The following is a 22,684-nucleotide window of genomic DNA, read 5'->3' on the forward strand; positions in this document are numbered from 1 at the left end:
ATTACCAATTACACGTAATTGGTAATTGGTCCTGTAATTAATTACAAAATGTAATTGGTAGTGCCCAAGTCTGGTTTTAACCATCTCTAAACCCAAATTAGAGATGATCCTGCTCTTTATTTTTTGTTCTAGGTCACCCATTTATGAAATAATTTTCAATAGCAACAGTCTAGGAACCATATACAATATATTTATGTGAAGAAATCTGGTGTATCTTTCTGGCGATTATTGAGGATATGTTGGGGATTAAAGTGGTGGACTGTATTGTAGATCGAGATTATGTAGACCTTTGGGAAACACTAATTTCTCATAAAGTATATTTTTCTCAACGCATTGGGAAAAATATACGAGGGTGGTTGAATGCAATTAGAAATAGGGTTAGATAATTAGTGGATTTAGTATATAAAAATGTGTGGATGTATGTATGTGTGTGTGTGTTTATGTTCGAAAATTAATAATTCACAATAGAAACTCGTTACAATTATTTAGTTACTCGTTACAATTATTAAGTTATTCGTTATAATTATGATAATAATTCATTTAGTATACAATTCAGTAAAAAATTCAATTAGTAAATTATAAATACAAAAATATATTTATTTTTATTTATGATTTTTTTATAAAATCATTGGATTTTATACATTATGTATCATTCATGTTCGTAAGTTATTTTGGGGGCTTCAGAAAGTTTGTTTAAACAACTGCCGTTTCTTTGATATAGTTTGGTTTCGGATCTCGTAATCGTACTGTAACAAGTCCGAAATTGCCTTATTCATTGCGAATTCTGATGATGTTTATAACCTCAATTGGCCTGTAAGTTGATCTCTATTTTGTTTGGCCAATATAGCCAGTATGGTTTCCACTGGCCTTATTCGTTTTGAAGGCTAATCCCGTCTTATATTTTTACCCCAATTTTTGCTTTTCCAGACTTGTAATTATATTTTTTATAATTTTGAAGAAAATATAAAAACTCAAAACTTTGTTCCTCAATCGGTTCTTTAATCATCAGAATCTTATTTTGTAATATATTTTAATAACATTTGGGATTCTAATAATCATAAAATTTCCAGAACTCATTCATACATTGTTACTCTTATTTAGAAGGATTTGAAAACTAGTTCTTAAATCAATGTTGAAATAGTCTCCTAACTAGCTTTACGGAAGTGCTATAAAAATTACTTGGAATGGTTCTAAAAATATTCTATTTCAAATCGTATATGCAAGAAATAAAGTAATTTGGAAATTGCAATCAAAAATATTTATCAAAAAATAAGACGTTTGACAGTTGTTAGGTGCTATTTGGAAATTAATATTGGAATACGACCGAAAATTACCGAGAGCAAACCTAATACAAATTAACTTTTTTTTAATTTTACTTCTGAAAATTTTAGATGATGTTTTTGAGTTTCATCTTGTATCTGGATGCGTTTTCTACCTTGTCAATTATCTAAAGATTTGATTAGTCCTTTAGAATTTCTAAAATTTCTTTTATCCCGTGATATTTCAAAATCAATCCCGATTTCTCGGGAAATGAAAAAGCGATTCATTCAGAAATCCAGATTTTTTATAACATACTTTTCAAAATACCGCTTTTTCATAATATTTACTTCGAAATACCGTTTTTCATCCCGCTTTTTGCTAAAACAAATTTAGTCACTGGTATTGAATTCGAATGAGTTACCACAGTTAAAAATCTTGGCTTCCTTTAGGTCTGTATGTGCACTTAAATGAATACGGAAATTTCTCCGATGAGCATAAACTTTAATTATATCGATTTCTTCGCTTCTCTAACATCGTGGGCTGATCATTTCCAGATCTATAATTGTTAATAATTTCCTTTTGGAGACCCTTAATAGATCCAGACAAGTCACCACCAGCATCCCTAATATCAGAAAAGCCAGTGTCCATATTCTCTTGAGTAACATTTACGGTGACGACCGGTTGTTCCCCGGAGAGGGTATTCCCCAAAATAGCACTCGTGGGGTCCTAAATTATTTCGAATTTCCCTGTGTTTACCGTGAACTGCTTAGCATCTCTCAAAACCATCTCATTCCGATAGGCCAGAGACATCCTTGTGGCATCCACCGCCTTCTACTACTTATTTCGGCATTTGTTATTATCAGGGAAACCGGAAATATGCTCTAAAAAAAGAGTTTTAGGCGCTTTAAATATGCAGCTGATGTTACAGGAGCAAATTTAAAAGACAATATTTCTTTAACACTTAGAACGGTTAAGTTTGAATTAGAACTAAAATTTGATATTTAGATGGAGCTATTATTAAAATAGTGCTTATTTTATATTAAAACCAGTAAGAGAGCTATATTCGGCTGTGCCGAATCTTATATACCCTTCACCTAATTATACTTTAAAATAAAAAATTTTTTTTTTTAGGTGAACATTTTTTTTCAGTTTTTTCATTTTTTGGATAAAAAAATTGTTCGAATTGTTATTTTAAATTTTTAAAAAAAAATTTCTGTTTTTTAAATTTTTTTTTTGGTGAAAATCCATCTATTTTTAATTTTGAATTTTAAACAAAGGATGTAAAAACCTGTAACACAACAGCGAAAAATAAGTAAGACAAAATTTGTTTTTGATAAACTCAAAATATGCTATTAAACAGTAAAATATGCTCTTAAAACAAATATATGCAAAAATATGTATTTAAGGGTAAAATATGCAAAAATATGCACTAACAAATCGATGCCAAAATTCTTAAATAGTTCTGAAACGTGTAAATATCTTATCCATGTGCTCATTAGACTCACCAGAAAAAACATGCATTTGCATATTTTGGTTTCCCTGGTTATTATTCTCTCGTGGACTGATACTAAGTAACCTGACGAAAAATGACTGTGAGCAGATATCACTGTGACATCATGCTTTTCTTAAGAGATTAATGCCAAATTTTCCAGTTTCTGAGTGTCACTGGTTAGATTTTAAACTCTATTGATTGATCAGTGTCTAAGCTTTGGAAATTAATGGAATGTAACGTTTTAAATTTCAATCATATTTGGGGTATTCACACGGTGTGCTATTAGTCATATTGCCATAATGTCCTAATATATTATAATATTTGTTGTTGTGTTTTTAACAAAAAAGTATTATTTTATGACAAAACAATGAACATAGTTCAAATAGTCTTATTAGTTTAGAACTTTTTTGTTTGAAACACAACAAAAATTTTATTAAACTTTCATAATATGTATATTAGGACATTATGACAATATGCCAAATAGTAGACTGTGTGAATATCCCAATTATGTATTAAAAACTAACAACTCGAGTATGTTTTTAATTTTATTAAAATCTCTAATAACGTTTGTACTTAAATAGTTTTGTGGTTAATTAAATAGCATGTAGAATTTAAATTTCTTTTGTTTTCAATTTAGCAGCAGCAAAAGTGCAAGGTAATTTAATATATTTTCAAAAGAAATTGTAAACCAAACTTGGCCTTAAATGTAGGAATTTGTCACAAAAACATGATGAACAATAATATTTTTTTTGTGCAGTGGTTTTGTATAACATGGAAACATTTTTCTTTTGTTAGTTCAGCAATTTGTTGCACTGTTTTTAAGTTAATGTTAAATAAATAATTTAAAATTCAAATTATTTACAATATTAACAAGTGTTGAAGGGAATTGTTGCCAAATAAGAAGATTTAGTTTTATTTTATTATTTTCATGACATTTGAGATTTAATTTTAATTGTTTCTCTTATTTTTTTGCAGTGTTCGGTTCGTGAGTATAACATGGATGATCTGGAGTTAGATCAAGTAACGCAGGTGATTGGTTATCATCCCCGTTTTTTGGATCATTTCTTAAGAACTCAAAATTTTATTATGAATGGCGATGGTCCACTGCCATATGATTATCGCTACTATTTGGCCATAATTGTAAGTATTTAAATTTTTAAATTTATTCAAATCTATTTATATAAACATTTAAATAAAAATAAGGTTTGAAAACATTGTGCTAAAGTGTGAGTTCTAATAGAAATTAACTAAATTAAGAAACGATTACATCATCATTCTTCTTTACATCGAGATTTCTGGGAACCCACTCTAACAAATCTCAAGTATTTAGTTATTCAACTTCCAATCCTTTAATTTTTATAATCGAAGATAGATTTTGGATCTGAAGCAATGCGAATTGGGTTAATATTATTGTAAACTCGTTTCGAATTGAGTTGACTCATTTGTATTAATATGTTATCTAAATATTGATATATCGGAAGCACCTGTTTTTCTGGGCTTAAGAATACAGCGTAATATTGCCAATACAAAAAACAAACACACTTTCAAGTATCCAAACAATAACAACACCAAATGTAAATATTTCAAAACACCATACGAGTCATTTCACCATCACTCTCCCTTATTATGGTGAGGTAATGTAATGTAATGATGGGCATAAAATAATAATTATTATTATTTATAAACAAAGCCATTCCATTCATTTAGTATACAAACATACCCTGTCTCGAAAACAAAAAATAAACTAAATACTCGTGTTGTAATAAATTGAGGTCTTTGTTTACAATATTTATTTATTTGTTTATTCAATATTTGTTTGTTTTTAAGTATTTAAATGCATATAATTTTTATTTTCACTGCATTTTGCACTCGCATCTCTTTCTCTACTCGTGTACTATTAATTGAAGGCGTTGGTTGTTTAAGGTCATCATTATCATCATCATCATCAACAACGTTGTCGTCAACATCATTATAAAAACAATGAACTGACCAAATTGATGACGCCTTAATTAATTACTTACAAACTTACTGGCATACTTATTAAATGAGAAAATTAAAAAAATATCTATAAATTTTAACTGCATACAAATTAATTTATGACACTTTAGTAGACAAGTTATAAAAATTGAAACCTGTTTAATCTTAATCGTTTTAGGAGCCTCAAATACTGCAGTTTCCACTGCAATTAGATTAAGTAAGTGCTTAGAGAGGCCCATGGAGTCAACGCGTTGCAATGGCAGTGAAAAAACAATTCGAAGATGTCTTAAAAATAACGGACTTAAAGCAAGAGCGATTATAAAAAAAACATTTTCAAGTCAAAGCATCGTAAGGCTCGATTAAAGTTCGCTAAATTGTATGAAAACTTCACCATTAACGATTGGAAACAAGTTACTTGGTCTGATATAACTAAAATTAATCGGGTGGTGTCAGATAGACACACATTGACATGGGTTGTTAAACGCGTTTAGGTACAAGATCGCAACATATTTCAAACTATGAAATTTGAGGGGTGGATCAATCATGGTTTGGGGTTGTTTTCGTGGCAATGAGCCCGGTGTACTTCGGCGTATCAATGGTATTATCATATTGGAGGACTCTTATCTCCCGAGTCTAGATATATTCGGTGTTGAACGTGGTCAACAAGAAATATTAATGCAGGACAATGATCATAAGAACACCGCGAAAATAACAAAAAAAAATGGTTTGTTGATAACGAAATCAAACTGCTCGAATGGTCTCCCCAGTTCACAGATTTAAACCCCATCGAGAACCTCCAAGACCCGTATTTGAACTGTGGGATAGAGCCCTTCTAGTATGGCAAAATATAAGCCCAAAAATGTCGGAAAATCTTGTAAATATTATGCCAGAAAAAATCAAAGCTGTAAAAAATCACTGGTGGTCATACAAAATATTATAATGAATAATAAAATTCTTATGTAATACAAAAATTTCGGGACTTTTTGCCTTGTCTTGTCTTGTACTGTATTTTTATTTTTTGTTAAAAAATTATTTAATTTTAATATTTCGTTGCTCTACCTTGGTTTTTCACAACTTCCTTGTATCAACCATTTTTTTGCAAACGTCCCTTTCAATGGAAAACCACTCTTCCTGGAGTTTTCCCACAATTCGTAATTAATGTTCGGACTGAAACCCTTCAGCTTCCTCATGAACACTCCCCAAATGTGTTCTTTGTTGACAGCTTCGTTTGGATCATTCTACGGATCATTGTCCTGCTGAAACTCCCATCTCAAGGGCATCTCTTCCTCAGCAAATGGAAGCATTAAGCTTTTCAATATATTTACGTAGTCCGAGGCGAATATTTTATTCTTAATCCAATATATTGGACCGACACCATAAGAGGAGAAACACACCCATATCATAAAGGATCAACCGCCTTGTTTTACAGTCGTTTTGGGCTGTGTTCAGACGAAACAAAGATAAATTTATTTAGATACGATGGGAGAGATACTTGTGATACACTTGAAAACTGCTGAGCATTTTGCTTGGGTGCAGATACACCCACAGTCTCGGTCGGGAATCGAACTCGATACCTTCAGATTGACAGTCCAGCACACTTTCGTCTAGTCTATCGAGGCACCCAAACTGTTACGATCCCTGATCTAAAAACGATAAAATCCGACATCAGTTTCATAAGAAACGAAGAGTTAAAACTACACAATAACAAATTTTTTTTAATTTTGCCAAAAATTTAAATTGTAAATAAAATCGAGGGTTTTGCGAAATTAAAAGAAATGAAAACGGAAATGTCCAAATTACTCTAAAGTTTGGGAGACCCAAGATCAAATTGTTTGACATTCAACTGTATTGTTTGACTTGAATTCAAGTTTATTGGAGAATGCTATTGAAATAAAGTGTGTGTTAGGCCTTGAAATTTTAATATATGACTGGAATGTGAATTTTATCGAAATTTTTCATTTAAGTATTCTAAAAACTCAAGTCTGGGATTGAAAAACGGTCAACAGTTTTAGATGATATAATCTATCCGGGTCAAATGTGTACCTCATGGACAATATTTCCAAAAAATTCGAAAATTTTGGAAAATTGATTGTGTTTTTTTTGGGAATTGAGGGATTTGATTAAAATGAGCTATACATCGAGAATCTATATTCAAACATGCCAACTCGAATTTTCGTCAAACTGAGATTTTGATGTCAAGTAACGTATTCTTCACATCGTATTTATTTTGAATATAGAAATTTAGGTTGAAAGAATAAATTTAACACACTCCTATTAAATCTGACAAGCCGATCACGAAACTGGTTATACAAATTTTATATTTTGAAAACTTTACTTTGTTGACTTGTCATTTTCTGAATTCACTCGATACACAATTAAATTACTATAAAGCTTTTATAATCCATCATAATTGTTATTTTCAAACAAAAACTCTACTTTACTATAGAATAATTGAACATAATGCAGTTTTTTTTTTCTTTAAGCAAACCAAATAAGATATCGTACGTGCTTTGAATTTGTTTAAAGGCTTTTAGCAAAATAAACATCAAATCAAAAAAAAAATATTAATAATTGTTTATTTTATATTTTATTATCATAAAATGCAAATAATTTTATTATTTTTTTTATAAAATTTAATGGTGTGATGATATTTGTTTAAATTACTAAGTCCCCACCCCACAAAATGTAAAACAATACGAGTATGAAAACAAGCCTTGATTTGTACCCCCTTTTTTTGTTATAAAACAATCGTCATTTACACTCAAAAAATAGCTGACAATTAATAATATGAACAGATGTTTAAGTAGTAATACTTATCTAACGCTATAATTGTTACACTCAAAATAAGATAAGTGATTTTCAAATATAAATACTATTTTATTGAGACATTTAGACATGAAAACATATTCGCCATGGCAACCGAATTTGTACATTTATGTTTATATATCGGCTCTGCGTTCAAAAGTCCCTTCTGAAGTTATATTTTTTTTCCATATTTTAGATTTTATTGCAAAATATTTCCCTTCACAACCTACATTATCTTTTGGATGACACACTACTACCTGAAAGTGCGAAAAATATTAACAAACCTTTTAATATTCCATACGCTGCCTATGGAAAACGCACAGACACGAGTTAAATTCAAATTCTAGTTTGAAAACTATCGGAATAAAATGACTGCAAATATTGTTTATTATTTGAGAGCTTTCGCATGTATATGTATGATAAATACATGATCATATCAACAATAAGTATTTAACAATATATATTTTTTTGTATTCATTTAAAAATTTGCAATGCAAATATGTGAACATTTATTTTGTTTTTTTGTATGAATGAGATTTGCAAAAATAAACAAAATCTAGCAGCTGCAACGAAAATATTTACCAAAAAAAAAAATAGTTGAAATAAACAATAATTGACCGTGCATTGTTTGTGAAAATATTTAGCTAAATAAATAGCTATAACGAATAGGTAAACATACCTAATACTACTAACAAGCTTCAAAATATGAAATGCCGATAGCTATAAAACTACTCTTTACCCAGCAATTGCACTTGCAAGTAATTTGTTGCAAGTTCAAAATGATATACATAGTCGAAACCTTTGATGAACTCATCAAAGTAGCTGGAGTAACTAAACTATAGAGTCATACGTACAATAAAGTATTCCGTAGGATAATATTTTTGATGTTCAGCAACTTTTTGTAATTGAAAATCTCAAAATGTTTTGCTTAAATTTCGTTAATCCATAAATTCCACTGGATGAAGTAGAGTTGGCAGGACAGTTTAAAGTATGAGGATTTTAGCGGGACTCTGACTAGAAGATATTAATCAATCGAGATCTCAGCTGAGCTCGAACGAATTTAATGTCCTCCCTGAATTTATGGCTTCTTAAAAAATTTCGTTTAAATTTATAAAGTACGGATTGCTATAAAATGGGAAAAAATCAGGGAAACCTCCAACCAAATGAGGTCATTGTTTGTATGATTCCTTCGATGACATCCTTCGATGGCTCGTTGACCGATCGAACGTTTGTCTCCTAGTAAATATGGTTTTCTGAGAATAAGTTTAAGTTTTCGTTTTTAATATTTCTCCAGTCCGCTCGATTTCTAAATTGTTCATCGAACAATTCGGTCGTTATTCTTTAAATTTCAACAACACAGTGCAACACGAAAATATATAGCCATATACGGTCACCAATACGTGATAAAAGACCAAAAAAAAAAGACTCGTGTCTCCCAGTTTTGTACAAAGTTATGCACTTTTTTATGGTCCCCCAAAGATTTAGGGCCACGGTGTCATTTTTGCAAAAAGGTGATCATATTCTCAGACTCATATCTTGCAAACAGTTCGGAATTTTGATTTACTCTCTGAGGCAAAGTTGTAGCCCTTGTCATAAAGAACAAAAAATCAAAACAACTTCATCTTCAAGTTAAAAATCGCAAAAAACTTTAAAAAATTCGTTTTTTTTACATTTTTTCCCCTGTTCAGGTCAAAGACCTAACTCAGTTGTCAAAAACCTAAGTGGTGAGAATGTATTAGTAGAAAAAACCATAGAGAACAAAGTTACACATACGAGTGTTGTTTTTGTTTTCACATAGTTTTTTTTACTAATACATTCTCCCCATTTAGGTTTTTGACAACTGAGTTGGGTCTTTGACAGGAGAGTTTCCGCTCTATGTGTTTTCTGTATCCTAGGAATGATTCTTTAGGTAGGTCAATATAAGTTAGTAAGAAAAAACTAAAGAAATTAAGTGTTTTGGGCAATAAACTATTAAATTATTATAAACTAAAGCCTACTTTTAGGCAGCTTTAAAAAAAATTATTTCGATTTTTTTTTAAGTTTTTTGCAATTTTGATCTTGAAGATGAAGTTTTTTTGATTTTATATGTTCACAATTCTTGTTCTCTATGACAAAGGCTACAACTTTGCCTCATTGAGTAAATCAAAATTCCGAATTGTTTGCAAGAAATGAGCCTAAGAGAATTATCACTTTTTTGCAATAATTACACCGAGGCCCCAAATCATTGAGGGACCATAAAAAAATGCATGACTTTGGGCAAAACTGGGAGGCACGGGTCTTATCACGTACTGGTGTCCGTATATGGTTATATTTCCATGACTTAAAAAATTACATACAGTGAAAATCAAAATCAGAATGGATGTAAAATTTAAACATAGCTAAAAAGCGTAAAAGAGAATGTAAATTTTTTAAATTTAAACTAAATTTATTGTTACATATTCTGAACAAATAGTATTTTTTTAGAATTTTAAAATGTTTGTAAAAAATGTTCAACTTAATTTATTTAAATAAATACCTATATACGTATGTATGTATTTATTTTATAATTGTTTTTGTTGTTATTGAATTTTGTAGCAAATTTTCTTTAGTGTTTTCAAATTAATGAGTTTTATGGCAAATGTACTCGGTGCTTGGAAAGCTAGAATAGGCTTAGCTCGCCGGATTGGGGAGGGTTCTTGAGCACACCTGACCTTTACACACTACACAAACAAATAAGAAAATAAATCTTTCCAAGACTTGACTTTAAAAGAAATGTAAATTTAACAATAAAACCTGGCTATTGAATGAATACTAAATATGGTATTTTTGTAAAATCTGTATAGAAAAGTGATAGATGTTCTTATCACATTGAACACTATTGAATAATTACCCACCCTCATTCTTCTATGATACCCTAGTGTTCTTTAAATAATGTTCAGTATCTACCCTAAAATAACATCCTACTAAATCATCCGTATTATATAATTAATTCTCAGCATTCCCAATAAAATTATCTTTACTCAGAACTTTCCATATTTGTCAATTCAAAACTGTTTATTAATATAATAAATTCTTTTTATATAAAGCAAGATATTCATATCAGACTTAAAATATATATCTTATTTAAAATAATTATTATGAAATAATATAAAATTTGTTAGTAAAATTATTAAATTTTAAACGATTAAATGTTAAACGAACGCATGTTATTTAGTTTTGTATATTATAACTTACGATTTTTGTGTTTCATTGGTGATGATGATGTAAAATGTTACCCTTTTAAATACCCTTTTTCTGTTACTCGGCTGATAGTTTGAGCTCAAAATATCCAGTATACTGTAACTCAGAGAAATTTGTATTAGCAAAAATATTATTTAAATCTGTAGATATAATATACAAAATATATTTAACATGCCAAAACTTATAAATTAATAATTAAATTAACATTATAGTTATAGGTATGTGCAATATAATTTACATTAACAATATATATATATATATATATATATACAATATACTAATGTTTGATTCATTAACATTAATATATTAAATCTCTTAGTTGTTCATTTGATAGAAAATAATATTAAATGTTAATGTTAAATGAACATTATTCTTTACAGATGTAAAGTAGAAAAATTATAAAACAAAGTTTAAGAGAAACTCTCTTCAGGTTAATTAAAAAATCTTAATGTTAACTTACTTACATATATATTATACATTACAAAGCTTACTGTTAGTGTTTCTTTTGTTTTAAATGCTCTTAGCGATTGATTTGCTTTGTAATAAATCGATGACGTCACGCAATAATTTGGGATTTTTGTGTTCTTCTTTTTGGTACGTCTTAAGTCATAAAATAAAATAATACAATTGTGGGCTAAAATTGAGCACATTTAAATCTTCTGAAGAACATTCATTTTATAAGTTATACAGATGATGTGATGAATTTTGTTGTTGATTAATATGATTTAACGTCATAATGAAGATTGCATTACAATTATGTAGAATTAATGTTTGTTGAGGTTATGACAAAATTTCATGCTGGCAATCGATAACTTATTTTAATAATTTTACGGCCTTGTATATAAAAGTTTGGAGTTCTGTAATTAATATGGGAGCAATATTTGGACGAATTTTACGATGATGCTGATTTTATTGTAATGATGATGTATATGGTTGAGTATTAGAGGCAAACATTAGGAGAAGATTTATTGTAAATGCAATCAGAAAACGTGCATTTGCATAATGTTGAACTTTGGACGATGCTCAAGTAAAATGATAAATTGATGATTTCATCAAAAATAATTACTCAAGTAATTAAGACCACATTAAAACATCTCCAGTATTAATTATTATAATGTTATAAAAACCCTACAAATAGTTTTATATTATTTAAACATTTTAAATAGTATTTTATTCAAATTCTTACCAAAATTAATTTGGGTTTTACACATTCGATAAAAAAAAACACTAGATATATCGGTATTTCTGAATATTTTTATGAAACTATTTGCAAATTATATTATTTTATATACATAAGTATATAAATCTTAATATATATAAAAAAAATCTTTTATTAAGTTCTTTATATTCCGTAAATTAACTTAACTCTTAGAAATTCCAATAAAAAAGGCCGAGCGGAAGATTGAATCAAGCTTTACACTTCGTTTATGCTTAGATATCTCATATATGTGATTACTTGATAATTATATTGGTTATCGATATATTATCAATGTTGCTAACTACATTAGTACTCGTAACTATTATATCTGACATAATTGTAAGACATAAATTATGTTATCATATGACATGAGATATATTGGTTATGTTGTGCTACTGGTGTGAGCATAATTGCATCATGATTTAACATAATTTATGATATACTTACATACTTATATTAACATACGTATTTATAATTATTTGAATAAACATATGAGTGTATCTCTACATTTAATATTTTATTTTATAATTTTAACATTTGTAATTAGTTTTGAGTGATTTGTCTGTAATTAGTATTGAGTGATCTGAGAAATGTTCTGAGGTTTTCAGTTTACATAAACTTGGTATATTTTAATTCAAAATAAAAAAAAAACTCATTTGGCTAGAAGTTTATCAACATTCTACTTTTGATTTGTTATCACAATTCAAAATTTGTTACAAAACCTTCTTTGTAGTACTAGTATACATATGACGAAAATAAGGAAAAACTAATTTTGAAAGGTTTTCGTGGGGCACGACCACACCCTGATTATAGTATTAGCCGGGCAATTATTAATCTATATCGTTAAACTAATTTAGAGGCTTAAGATCCTTTGCATGATACATGCCAATATACTTGCCTGTAGTAGTCTCAAGCTCATAATAAGATGTACCGACTTTCTTTCTAACTTTGCATTTAACATAGGGTGGCAATAATTTCGCATTAACGCCCTTTTTCATGTCAGATTGCTGAAAGCTTTTTCGCAAAACTTCCTGACCAGGCTTATAATTAATATCTCTAGATCTTAGGTTGTATCTTTTCGTTGCTTTTTCATGAGCTATGAGTAAATTTTCTTTCACTTTTGCGTGTAAATTGGACATTCTGCAGTCATTTGGTATGAAATTGCATTGTGGCTCATTTAAGCTATTTAATTTTTGAAGAATCTCATAGGCAGATCCGTGAGTTACCATATTATAGCCGAAGACACAAAAATATGGCGAACTCTTGATTGCGCCATGGTAATCGCTTCTTAATATACTAGCTATTTTAGACACATGCATGTCCCATCGATCTTGTTTATCTTTTAATAATACACGAAGTTTTACTAAGAATTCGCGATTTGTTCTTTCGGAAACATTCGCTTGTGGGGAGTAGAAAGCAGTTTTTATATGAGTCACCCCATAAACTTTTAAAAAATCGGACATTTGTGATGATACGAACTGCTTCCCATTGTCCGAGTGGATAAATTGTGGGACACCAAATTGATGGAAAACTGTTTCCTCTAAAAATTTTATTATAGCAGAACTTGTAGCTTTTTTTAGTGGTTTCAAGAAAATATATTTTGAAAAATGGTCAATAGCTACGAAAACTGTTGAGTTACCCATCTTGGTTCTAGGATAAGGTCCTAACAAATCCATATAAATCCTCTGAAATGGACGTTCAGTGACAATTTGTCTACCCATAGGTGGTCTAAGGATTTGGTTTGCAGGTTTTACAAGTTTACAAACTTCGCAATTGGAAACAAATCTTTTTATGTCAAGTGACATTTTTGGCCAGAAGTATTTTTCCCTGACTCTGTTTAGCGTTTTTGCTAAACCACCATGACACGACAATAAAATATGGTTTAATTCAATAACCTGCTCGCAAAGCTCTTTAGGCAACCACAATCTCCACAATGACATTTCTTCGACATATTCACCCTTTCGAAACTTAACCCCTTGGTAAATAAAACCTTCAGATACTACAGTATCGGGAAAACTAGCAGGACTTTCAGAAATTTGCGTAATTAACTTTATATATTCGTCAGATTTAAAAAATGGTGAACTGAGGTCAATTTCAGTTGGAAATGATGGCAAGGAAATTTCATCGACGTCTAATCTAGACAGGGTATCAGGTACCACGTTTGCTGAACCTTTCCTATACTCAACTTCAAAATCGAAGCTTTGGAGCTTTAAACTCCAACGGCCAAGTCGACCGGATAAGTCTTTCTGAGACATCAACCAGCGGAGACTGGAATGATCGGTCACTATTTTGAATGGGAGGCCTTCCACATAGGGACGAAATCTTTTAAGGCACACAATCGCGGCGAGGCACTCCAGTTCCGTAACTGTGTAATTTTTCTGGTTTTTATTCAATTTTTGTGACACGTACGCCACTGGGTGTTCTCTGCCTTCCTCATCTGTCTGTGTGAGTACACCACCTACACCTACACGCGACGCGTCGCACTGGATACTAAATGGTCGTCCGAAATCAGGCTGTACGAGCACTGGAGCAGATGTTAAAGCTTCCTTTAACTTGCCAAATGAAATTTCCGCTTCTGGTGTTAGTCGAAATTCTGTTCCTTTTTTTAAACAGTCAGTAAGTGGTGCTGCCAAATCAGCAAAGTTGGGTATAAACTGACGATACCACCCAGTCATCCCAATGTACCTACGTATCTGTCTGGCGCTTTTTGGTAATGGAAAATCCATTATTGCAGCTACCTTTGCCTTGTCTGTCCGTAAGCAACCTTGCCCTACGATATACCCGAGGTATTTTATTTCTTTTTGGCAGAAACGACTTTTCCCGACATTTATTGTCAAATTCGCGCTTTTTAAACATTTTGCCACCTCTCGTAAAATATCAATGTGTGTTTTGAAATCTTTTGTACAAACTAACAAATCATCAAGATAAATGAAGACGTTTTCACGGAGTCGACTGGGAATAGTCTTGTCCATTAAACGACTCATTCTTTGTGCGGCGTTACACAGCCCGAAAGGCATAACTGTAAAGTGATACAGTGGCCGACCAGGTACTGCGAATGCCGTTTTTTCTTTGGAAGACTCATCTAAAGGTATTTGCCAAAAGGCGTCTTTTAGGTCAATACCTGTAATATAGTGAGTATCCTGTAAACGACTCAAAAGACCATTGATATGTGGTAAAGGATACGCGTCTTTTTTTGTTAGAGTATTTAATTTTCGAGAATCGAGACAAAGTCGAATCTTACCCGGTTTTCTAACCAATACAATGGGGCTACAGTATGGACTGTTGCTTTCTTCGATAACTCCCAATTGTAACATACGGTCCAGTTCGGTATAAGCTTCTGCCTGTCGTGGTGGAGATAAGGGATAATGCTTTATCTTGAATGGTAACGAATCGCCAGTATCAATTGAGTGAGTTTCTAATGAAGTGCGGCCTAAGCCAAGCTTACTAAATGATGGAAATTCTTCCACTACACTTTCAAGTTCAAAAAGATCTATGTCTGAAAGATTATGAATATTGGTTTTAATGTCAGAAGAAAATGCTTCACTGTCTAAAGAAATTTCAGAAACAAACAATTGAGGTGCAATATTAAAACTTTTCCAAAAGTTTATCCCTAAGTAGAGAGATTGTTTTAAATTAGGACATAAGTAAAAAAGTATATTTTTTGTAACGTTGTTGTAAGTCGCTGGTATATCTACAAACCCAATAACACTCTGTTTTCCGCCGTCCGCAGTTTTCAGTGAGGTAAAAGTTGGTGTATAATCTAAATGGATCCTGGCTAAAAACTCCAAGCAGCCTTTTCCCAGAACACTGATCGAGGCCCCGGAATCAAGTAACCCGAAAAGTTCTAGAGAAGCCAAACTAACTTTTGCGTATGGCCTCGTATCTTTCAATTCATCTATAACTGTAGATTCGACTATTCTTGCAAACTTTTTCCTTTTCTTATATCTTTCTCTACATTTCATCACCCTTTTTGGAATTAAATTTTCATTAAAAATGCGTTCTCTTGCCTGCTCATATTTTAATTTTCTCTGATGAAAAGTTTCATTTGGTTCAAAAATGCTCGGAATTTTGTTATTGTGGTCATTATTGTCACTATGCCTAGTCAAAATTTTAATTTTTTCATTATCTTTAGCCTTTTCATTTCCTATGTCATCAACTGGTTTTTCATTATCTTTAGCCTTTTCATTTCCTATGTCATCAACTGGTTTTTCATTATCTTTAAACTTTTCATTTCCGGTGTCTTCAACTGGTGTATAAGAATTTAGATCTGAGGGATTTTTGTGAGAGAACGAGGAACCCTCTTCTACTCGTTCGAGTTTCTGTTTTTCGAGTGCTTTTTGCACTGTGGAGTAGCAATATTTTTCTCGCCACATCTGAAGCAGAATAGAGTACGTGTTTCGGACGGACAATCGTAGAAAGAGTGGCCAATTTGGTCACAATTCCAACATTTATAATGGCGTGTGTCCAATTCCTTTCGCTCCCTATTTTGGTTGCCCTGGTACCTAAATGCAGCTATTTCCTCTTCCTCGTCATCTAATTCCCTTACGTTTTCATTGGCTTCTAATTCTGCAACATGTTTCTTCTGAAATCGAATATACTGTTGTCTTATAACATACGTTTCGGCTTTTCTAGCAGAATCTCTCAAATGATCTAAGCTGAATAATTCCGTGGCAAACAAAAGTGAACCTAAAGATTCCTTAAGATTATTTTTGATCAACTCTATCATTTTACTCTCATTCATCGGCTGGGAGAGACGATTGTTCATTGCGATCATTTCGGAAAAGTAGTCGTCAAAAGATTCCTTTGGCGTTTGTCGACGTTCAATCATTCTGACGATTTTGTCACAGTCATTTTCTATCTTTCCAAACTGTTTTGTTAATGCAAATTTGATTTCGTCGTACTTTGAGTTAGGGTGCTGTTTCAAAAATGACCAAAACCAAGTGTCGGCTTTGCCTTTTAAAATAGTATGAAAATTGGAACTTATATATTTGTCTGAGCAATTATATCTATTTTTGAGCGTGTCAACTTTAAAGAGAAAATCGTTGACATCATCTGTACCATCGTAAATGATGTTCCATTTGTCTAATCGAACATAATCATTAGAAGATGTACTTCTACCCGCATCTGAATTCATACTTTGATTATGGAAAGAGTTATTATGGCCGTTGTTAGTATTGATGCCTGAATTGTTTTGATTTACCTGTGGTTGGTTATGAGTATTTGAATTTCGGTTAAAACCTTCTACTAGAGACTGTCTTAAATTGGATATCTCACCCATAAACGCATTATGATTTAACGTGGAGACACGTTCTAACCTTGAAGTTAAAATACTTAAATCGTTTACGTTAACGCCGCCAGTAGGGACTTGTTGTGAACCACTTGGCAAACTACTACTTTCGTTTTCATTACCCATGTCAACAGCTGATTCTGCCGGTTGCAAAGAAGACCGTAAATTATTTCTAGCCTGTGAAGCTATTGGACTTTTTACAATTTTAGGCCTTGACACAAATGGGCTGTCTGAGTTTTCAACAGATAAATTAAGAATTCGAGCTTTAGATCTTGTTAAAATTGGGCTTTCGCTTATCCTCGGTCGAGGAATAAATGGATTTTCGAAATTTTCGTCAAACGTGTAATCAATTTGGCTATCACTAGTTGGTTCTTCTCTATCTTTCGACTTCCCTTTTCTCTTTGACATTACTCAAAAAAAAAACTTTATAGAAAATTTAAAAAAAACTATTGTTTCAAAAACGTATCTCAAAATCTATGGGAATGCTGAATTGAAATTTTAAATACGGATAAAAATTTATACAAATATTTTACAAAATACCCCCTCCAATTATCTGGTAAACTAATTGATTATATTATTGTGTCGCAAATGAGATTATCTATTTGAATAGAATAATCCATGACTTACATAACAATATAAAACAAACTATTGAAACTAAGTGGAATCATAAAAAATCATATCAGTTAAAAAAAATAGCAAAAACAATATTCGATTTCAACCAAATATTGAAAGACTTACTTTAAAAAAACTGACAAATAATGGTGAAATGACTTATCACAGCAATATAGGTAATGTTACCACATATGTCTTGTGCATAAGTAAAAAAATGAAAAATGGAATAGTAAATTGCAAATCGAAGCTGACAAGAAAATAATCAGTTCGAGACAAATTTACGTAGAAATTAAAAATAAAATCGAAAACGACATTTAAGCCGAACTCGTTGGGCGCCATTCTATTTATGTAGCAAATTTTCTTTAGTGTTTTCAAATTAATGAGTTTTATGGCAAATGTACTCGGTGCTTGGAAAGCTAGAATAGGCTTAGCTCGCCGGATTGGGGAGGGTTCTTGAGCACACCTGACCTTTACACACTACACAAACAAATAAGAAAATAAATCTTTCCAAGACTTGACTTTAAAAGAAATGTAAATTTAACAATAAAACCTGGCTATTGAATGAATACTAAATATGGTATTTTTGTAAAATCTGTATAGAAAAGTGATAGATGTTCTTATCACATTGAACACTATTGAATAATTACCCACCCTCATTCTTCTATGATACCCTAGTGTTCTTTAAATAATGTTCAGTATCTACCCTAAAATAACATCCTACTAAATCATCCGTATTATATAATTAATTCTCAGCATTCCCAATAAAATTATCTTTACTCAGAACTTTCCATATTTGTCAATTCAAAACTGTTTATTAATATAATAAATTCTTTTTATATAAAGCAAGATATTCATATCAGACTTAAAATATATATCTTATTTAAAATAATTATTATGAAATAATATAAAATTTGTTAGTAAAATTATTAAATTTTAAACGATTAAATGTTAAACGAACGCATGTTATTTAGTTTTGTATATTATAACTTACGATTTTTGTGTTTCATTGGTGATGATGATGTAAAATGTTACCCTTTTAAATACCCTTTTTCTGTTACTCGGCTGATAGTTTGAGCTCAAAATATCCAGTATACTGTAACTCAGAGAAATTTGTATTAGCAAAAATATTATTTAAATCTGTAGATATAATATACAAAATATATTTAACATGCCAAAACTTATAAATTAATAATTAAATTAACATTATAGTTATAGGTATGTGCAATATAATTTACATTAACAATATATATATATATATATATACAAAATACTAATGTTTGATTCATTAACATTAATATATTAAATCTCTTAGTTGTTCATTTGATAGAAAATAATATTAAATGTTAATGTTAAATGAACATTATTCTTTACAGATGTAAAGTAGAAAAATTATAAAACAAAGTTTAAGAGAAACTCTCTTCAGGTTAATTAAAAAATCTTAATGTTAACTTACTTACATATATATTATACATTACAAAGCTTACTGTTAGTGTTTCTTTTGTTTTAAATGCTCTTAGCGATTGATTTGCTTTGTAATAAATCGATGACGTCACGCAATAATTTGGGATTTTTGTGTTCTTCTTTTTGGTACGTCTTAAGTCATAAAATAAAATAATACAATTGTGGGCTAAAATTGAGCACATTTAAATCTTCTGAAGAACATTCATTTTATAAGTTATACAGATGATGTGATGAATTTTGTTGTTGATTAATATGATTTAACGTCATAATGAAGATTGCATTACAATTATGTAGAATTAATGTTTGTTGAGGTTATGACAAAATTTCATGCTGGCAATCGATAACTTATTTTAATAATTTTACGGCCTTGTATATAAAAGTTTGGAGTTCTGTAATTAATATGGGAGCAATATTTGGACGAATTTTACGATGATGCTGATTTTATTGTAATGATGATGTATATGGTTGAGTATTAGAGGCAAACATTAGGAGAAGATTTATTGTAAATGCAATCAGAAAACGTGCATTTGCATAATGTTGAACTTTGGACGATGCTCAAGTAAAATGATAAATTGATGATTTCATCAAAAATAATTACTCAAGTAATTAAGACCACATTAAAACATCTCCAGTATTAATTATTATAATGTTATAAAAACCCTACAAATAGTTTTATATTATTTAAACATTTTAAATAGTATTTTATTCAAATTCTTACCAAAATTAATTTGGGTTTTACACATTCGATAAAAAAAAACACTAGATATATCGGTATTTCTGAATATTTTTATGAAACTATTTGCAAATTATATTATTTTATATACATAAGTATATAAATCTTAATATATATAAAAAAAATCTTTTATTAAGTTCTTTATATTCCGTAAATTAACTTAACTCTTAGAAATTCCAATAAAAAAGGCCGAGCGGAAGATTGAATCAAGCTTTACACTTCGTTTATGCTTAGATATCTCATATATGTGATTACTTGATAATTATATTGGTTATCGATATATTATCAATGTTGCTAACTACATTAGTACTCGTAACTATTATATCTGACATAATTGTAAGACATAAATTATGTTATCATATGACATGAGATATATTGGTTATGTTGTGCTACTGGTGTGAGCATAATTGCATCATGATTTAACATAATTTATGATATACTTACATACTTATATTAACATACGTATTTATAATTATTTGAATAAACATATGAGTGTATCTCTACATTTAATATTTTATTTTATAATTTTAACATTTGTAATTAGTTTTGAGTGATTTGTCTGTATTAGTATTGAGTGATCTGAGAAATGTTCTGAGGTTTTCAGTTTACATAAACTTGGTATATTTTAATTCAAAATAAAAAAAAAACTCATTTGGCTAGAAGTTTATCAACATTCTACTTTTGATTTGTTATCACAATTCAAAATTTGTTACAATTTACAATACAGTTTTTAAATAATTTTCAAAAAAAACAATGAAAACAACAATAAAATCATTAAAACGAATTATGTAAATATCGCAACTTTTAGCAATTAAATTTAAAACAAATTATACAAATAATCCAAAGACAACAAAAACCCCGCAATAATTAATTAAACCAAAAAGGCTAAACAAGTGTTGCACTTAACAACTCACACGTATTAATTAATAATTAATTACAGCAAGAATTTCAACAACAAAAACTAAATAAAATTTAACAACAACAAAACAGCATTATTAAAAATAAATTTAAACTATGTGCAAATAAATAAGTAAAGTGATATATTGGGGTAAAACGAAAACTATATACCCTTCAAATTTTTACTTGAAAAAAATTTGTTTGGTGAAAACAAAAAAAAACATAATGGAAAGTCCTTTGAAATTCAAGATTTAAATGCAAACAAATTCTCGAACGAATATCTGATCTAGAGATTTCAACCAACATTAAACGAAGCCTTATGTATATATTTTGTATAAAATTGTAGAAATTACAAACAGAATGACAAACTTATACCTTTACCACTCATGGTGAAGGGTATAAATATGATTTTGCTAATACTGCTGCTGTCGAGATCCAGTAGCATTTTGCTACCTGCCAAGTGAAACATGGTCCACAAGTCTCTTGAAACTTGCAGTCAAATCTCCCTTAGCAGGACTTTCTCCAGTACAACTCTGGTGGTGTCAGAATAGTGATTTCACCGATACCATCAGGTATAAATCCGAGCTTCGTACACTAATCCGCAATATCGTTGTCCTCAATATTCCAGAGTCCTGGTATACAACACAGTCTGACTTCATAGTAACCCATTCAGGGTACTATTATATTCATGTACCAGCTTGGATATGACCATGTGACCTTTAACTCCACTTGACTATCGATATATAGAAAGTCACCTTATCACCTTAAGTGATCTCTTGAACAAGATCTGAAGCTTTCAACACCGCCAGAATTTCTGCCTGAAACATACTACATTAATCTGGATGCCTTAAGGCAGCCATCGGCACACTCTCATGTTTTTCTTTTAACATTGATTAAACTAACAAACTCAAGCACCAAGCGTAACACAACCTTGCCTGAAGGCTCGTGATATCACGCTCTTAAAGACATCCTAGAGTCCTTCTCCAATCGTTGCCTTTTTTCATGTTATATCCCGGGGATCCCGGGAATTAAAAACTGACGAAAATACATAGAAAACAATCTATTTTTTTCACCAAAAAACAGCGAAAAGTTTTTAACAGTTTTCTGCTTATATCTCGGCAATAATAGACCGTTTATTATTATTATTTATTTGGGGTATTTCATATGAAAATTTAAAAAGTGAATAATGATATTTATAGAATTTATTTCTTATTGAATCATTCTAATTTCTTTAAATTTCTTCTTCAAATCCATAACAAAATAGCTTGTTAAATGATTAAATTTTTCTTCAATTCAAATCTAGTACAAAAAGGCTTAAGACAATTTTTTCAATTAATTTTGTAAATGATTTGATTTAACAAAAATTTAATCATTCAAAGTTTGAATAAATTCTGTTAATAATTTTAAATTAACTTTAAAATTATTTCAGTTTAAACAAAGGCTTTGAGTTTGAATAAATTCTGTTAATAATTTTAAATTAACTTTAAAATTATTTCAGTTTAAAAAAGACAAAGGAATGGATTTATGGAATGAAAGGCTGACATTATTTAATTACAGATTAAGATTTTAGTGAATTAAGCTCAAATTTTATCAATTAATTCGAAGCTCTGATATTTAATAATTATAACACTAAGTTTTTATATGAAATTTGGCTATAATATTCCAAATTTACAGTATCATTATATATTTCGGGAATAGCCGGGTGCCCGGGAATGTAGAAAAAATTTACCGATTCCCGGGAAT

At 30.2% G+C, this 22,684-nt stretch overlaps 1 protein-coding gene across 2 annotated transcripts in view; it reads left to right on the top strand.

The window, feature by feature from the left end:
• The window catches only part of Sesn (Sestrin), a 140,963-nt gene that overhangs the window by 98,323 nt on the left and 19,956 nt on the right, over positions 1–22,684 (top strand). For both annotated transcript variants that reach the window (XM_065511059.1, XM_065511060.1), the window contains one exon: positions 3,728–3,892. In XM_065511059.1, coding sequence (XP_065367131.1) covers positions 3,728–3,892 — 165 coding nt within the window. The remainder of the gene's footprint in view (positions 1–3,727; positions 3,893–22,684) is intronic.

This window comes from Calliphora vicina, chromosome 5 (genome assembly GCF_958450345.1).
Source record: "Calliphora vicina chromosome 5, idCalVici1.1, whole genome shotgun sequence".
Taxonomy (NCBI): Eukaryota; Metazoa; Arthropoda; class Insecta; order Diptera; family Calliphoridae; genus Calliphora; species Calliphora vicina.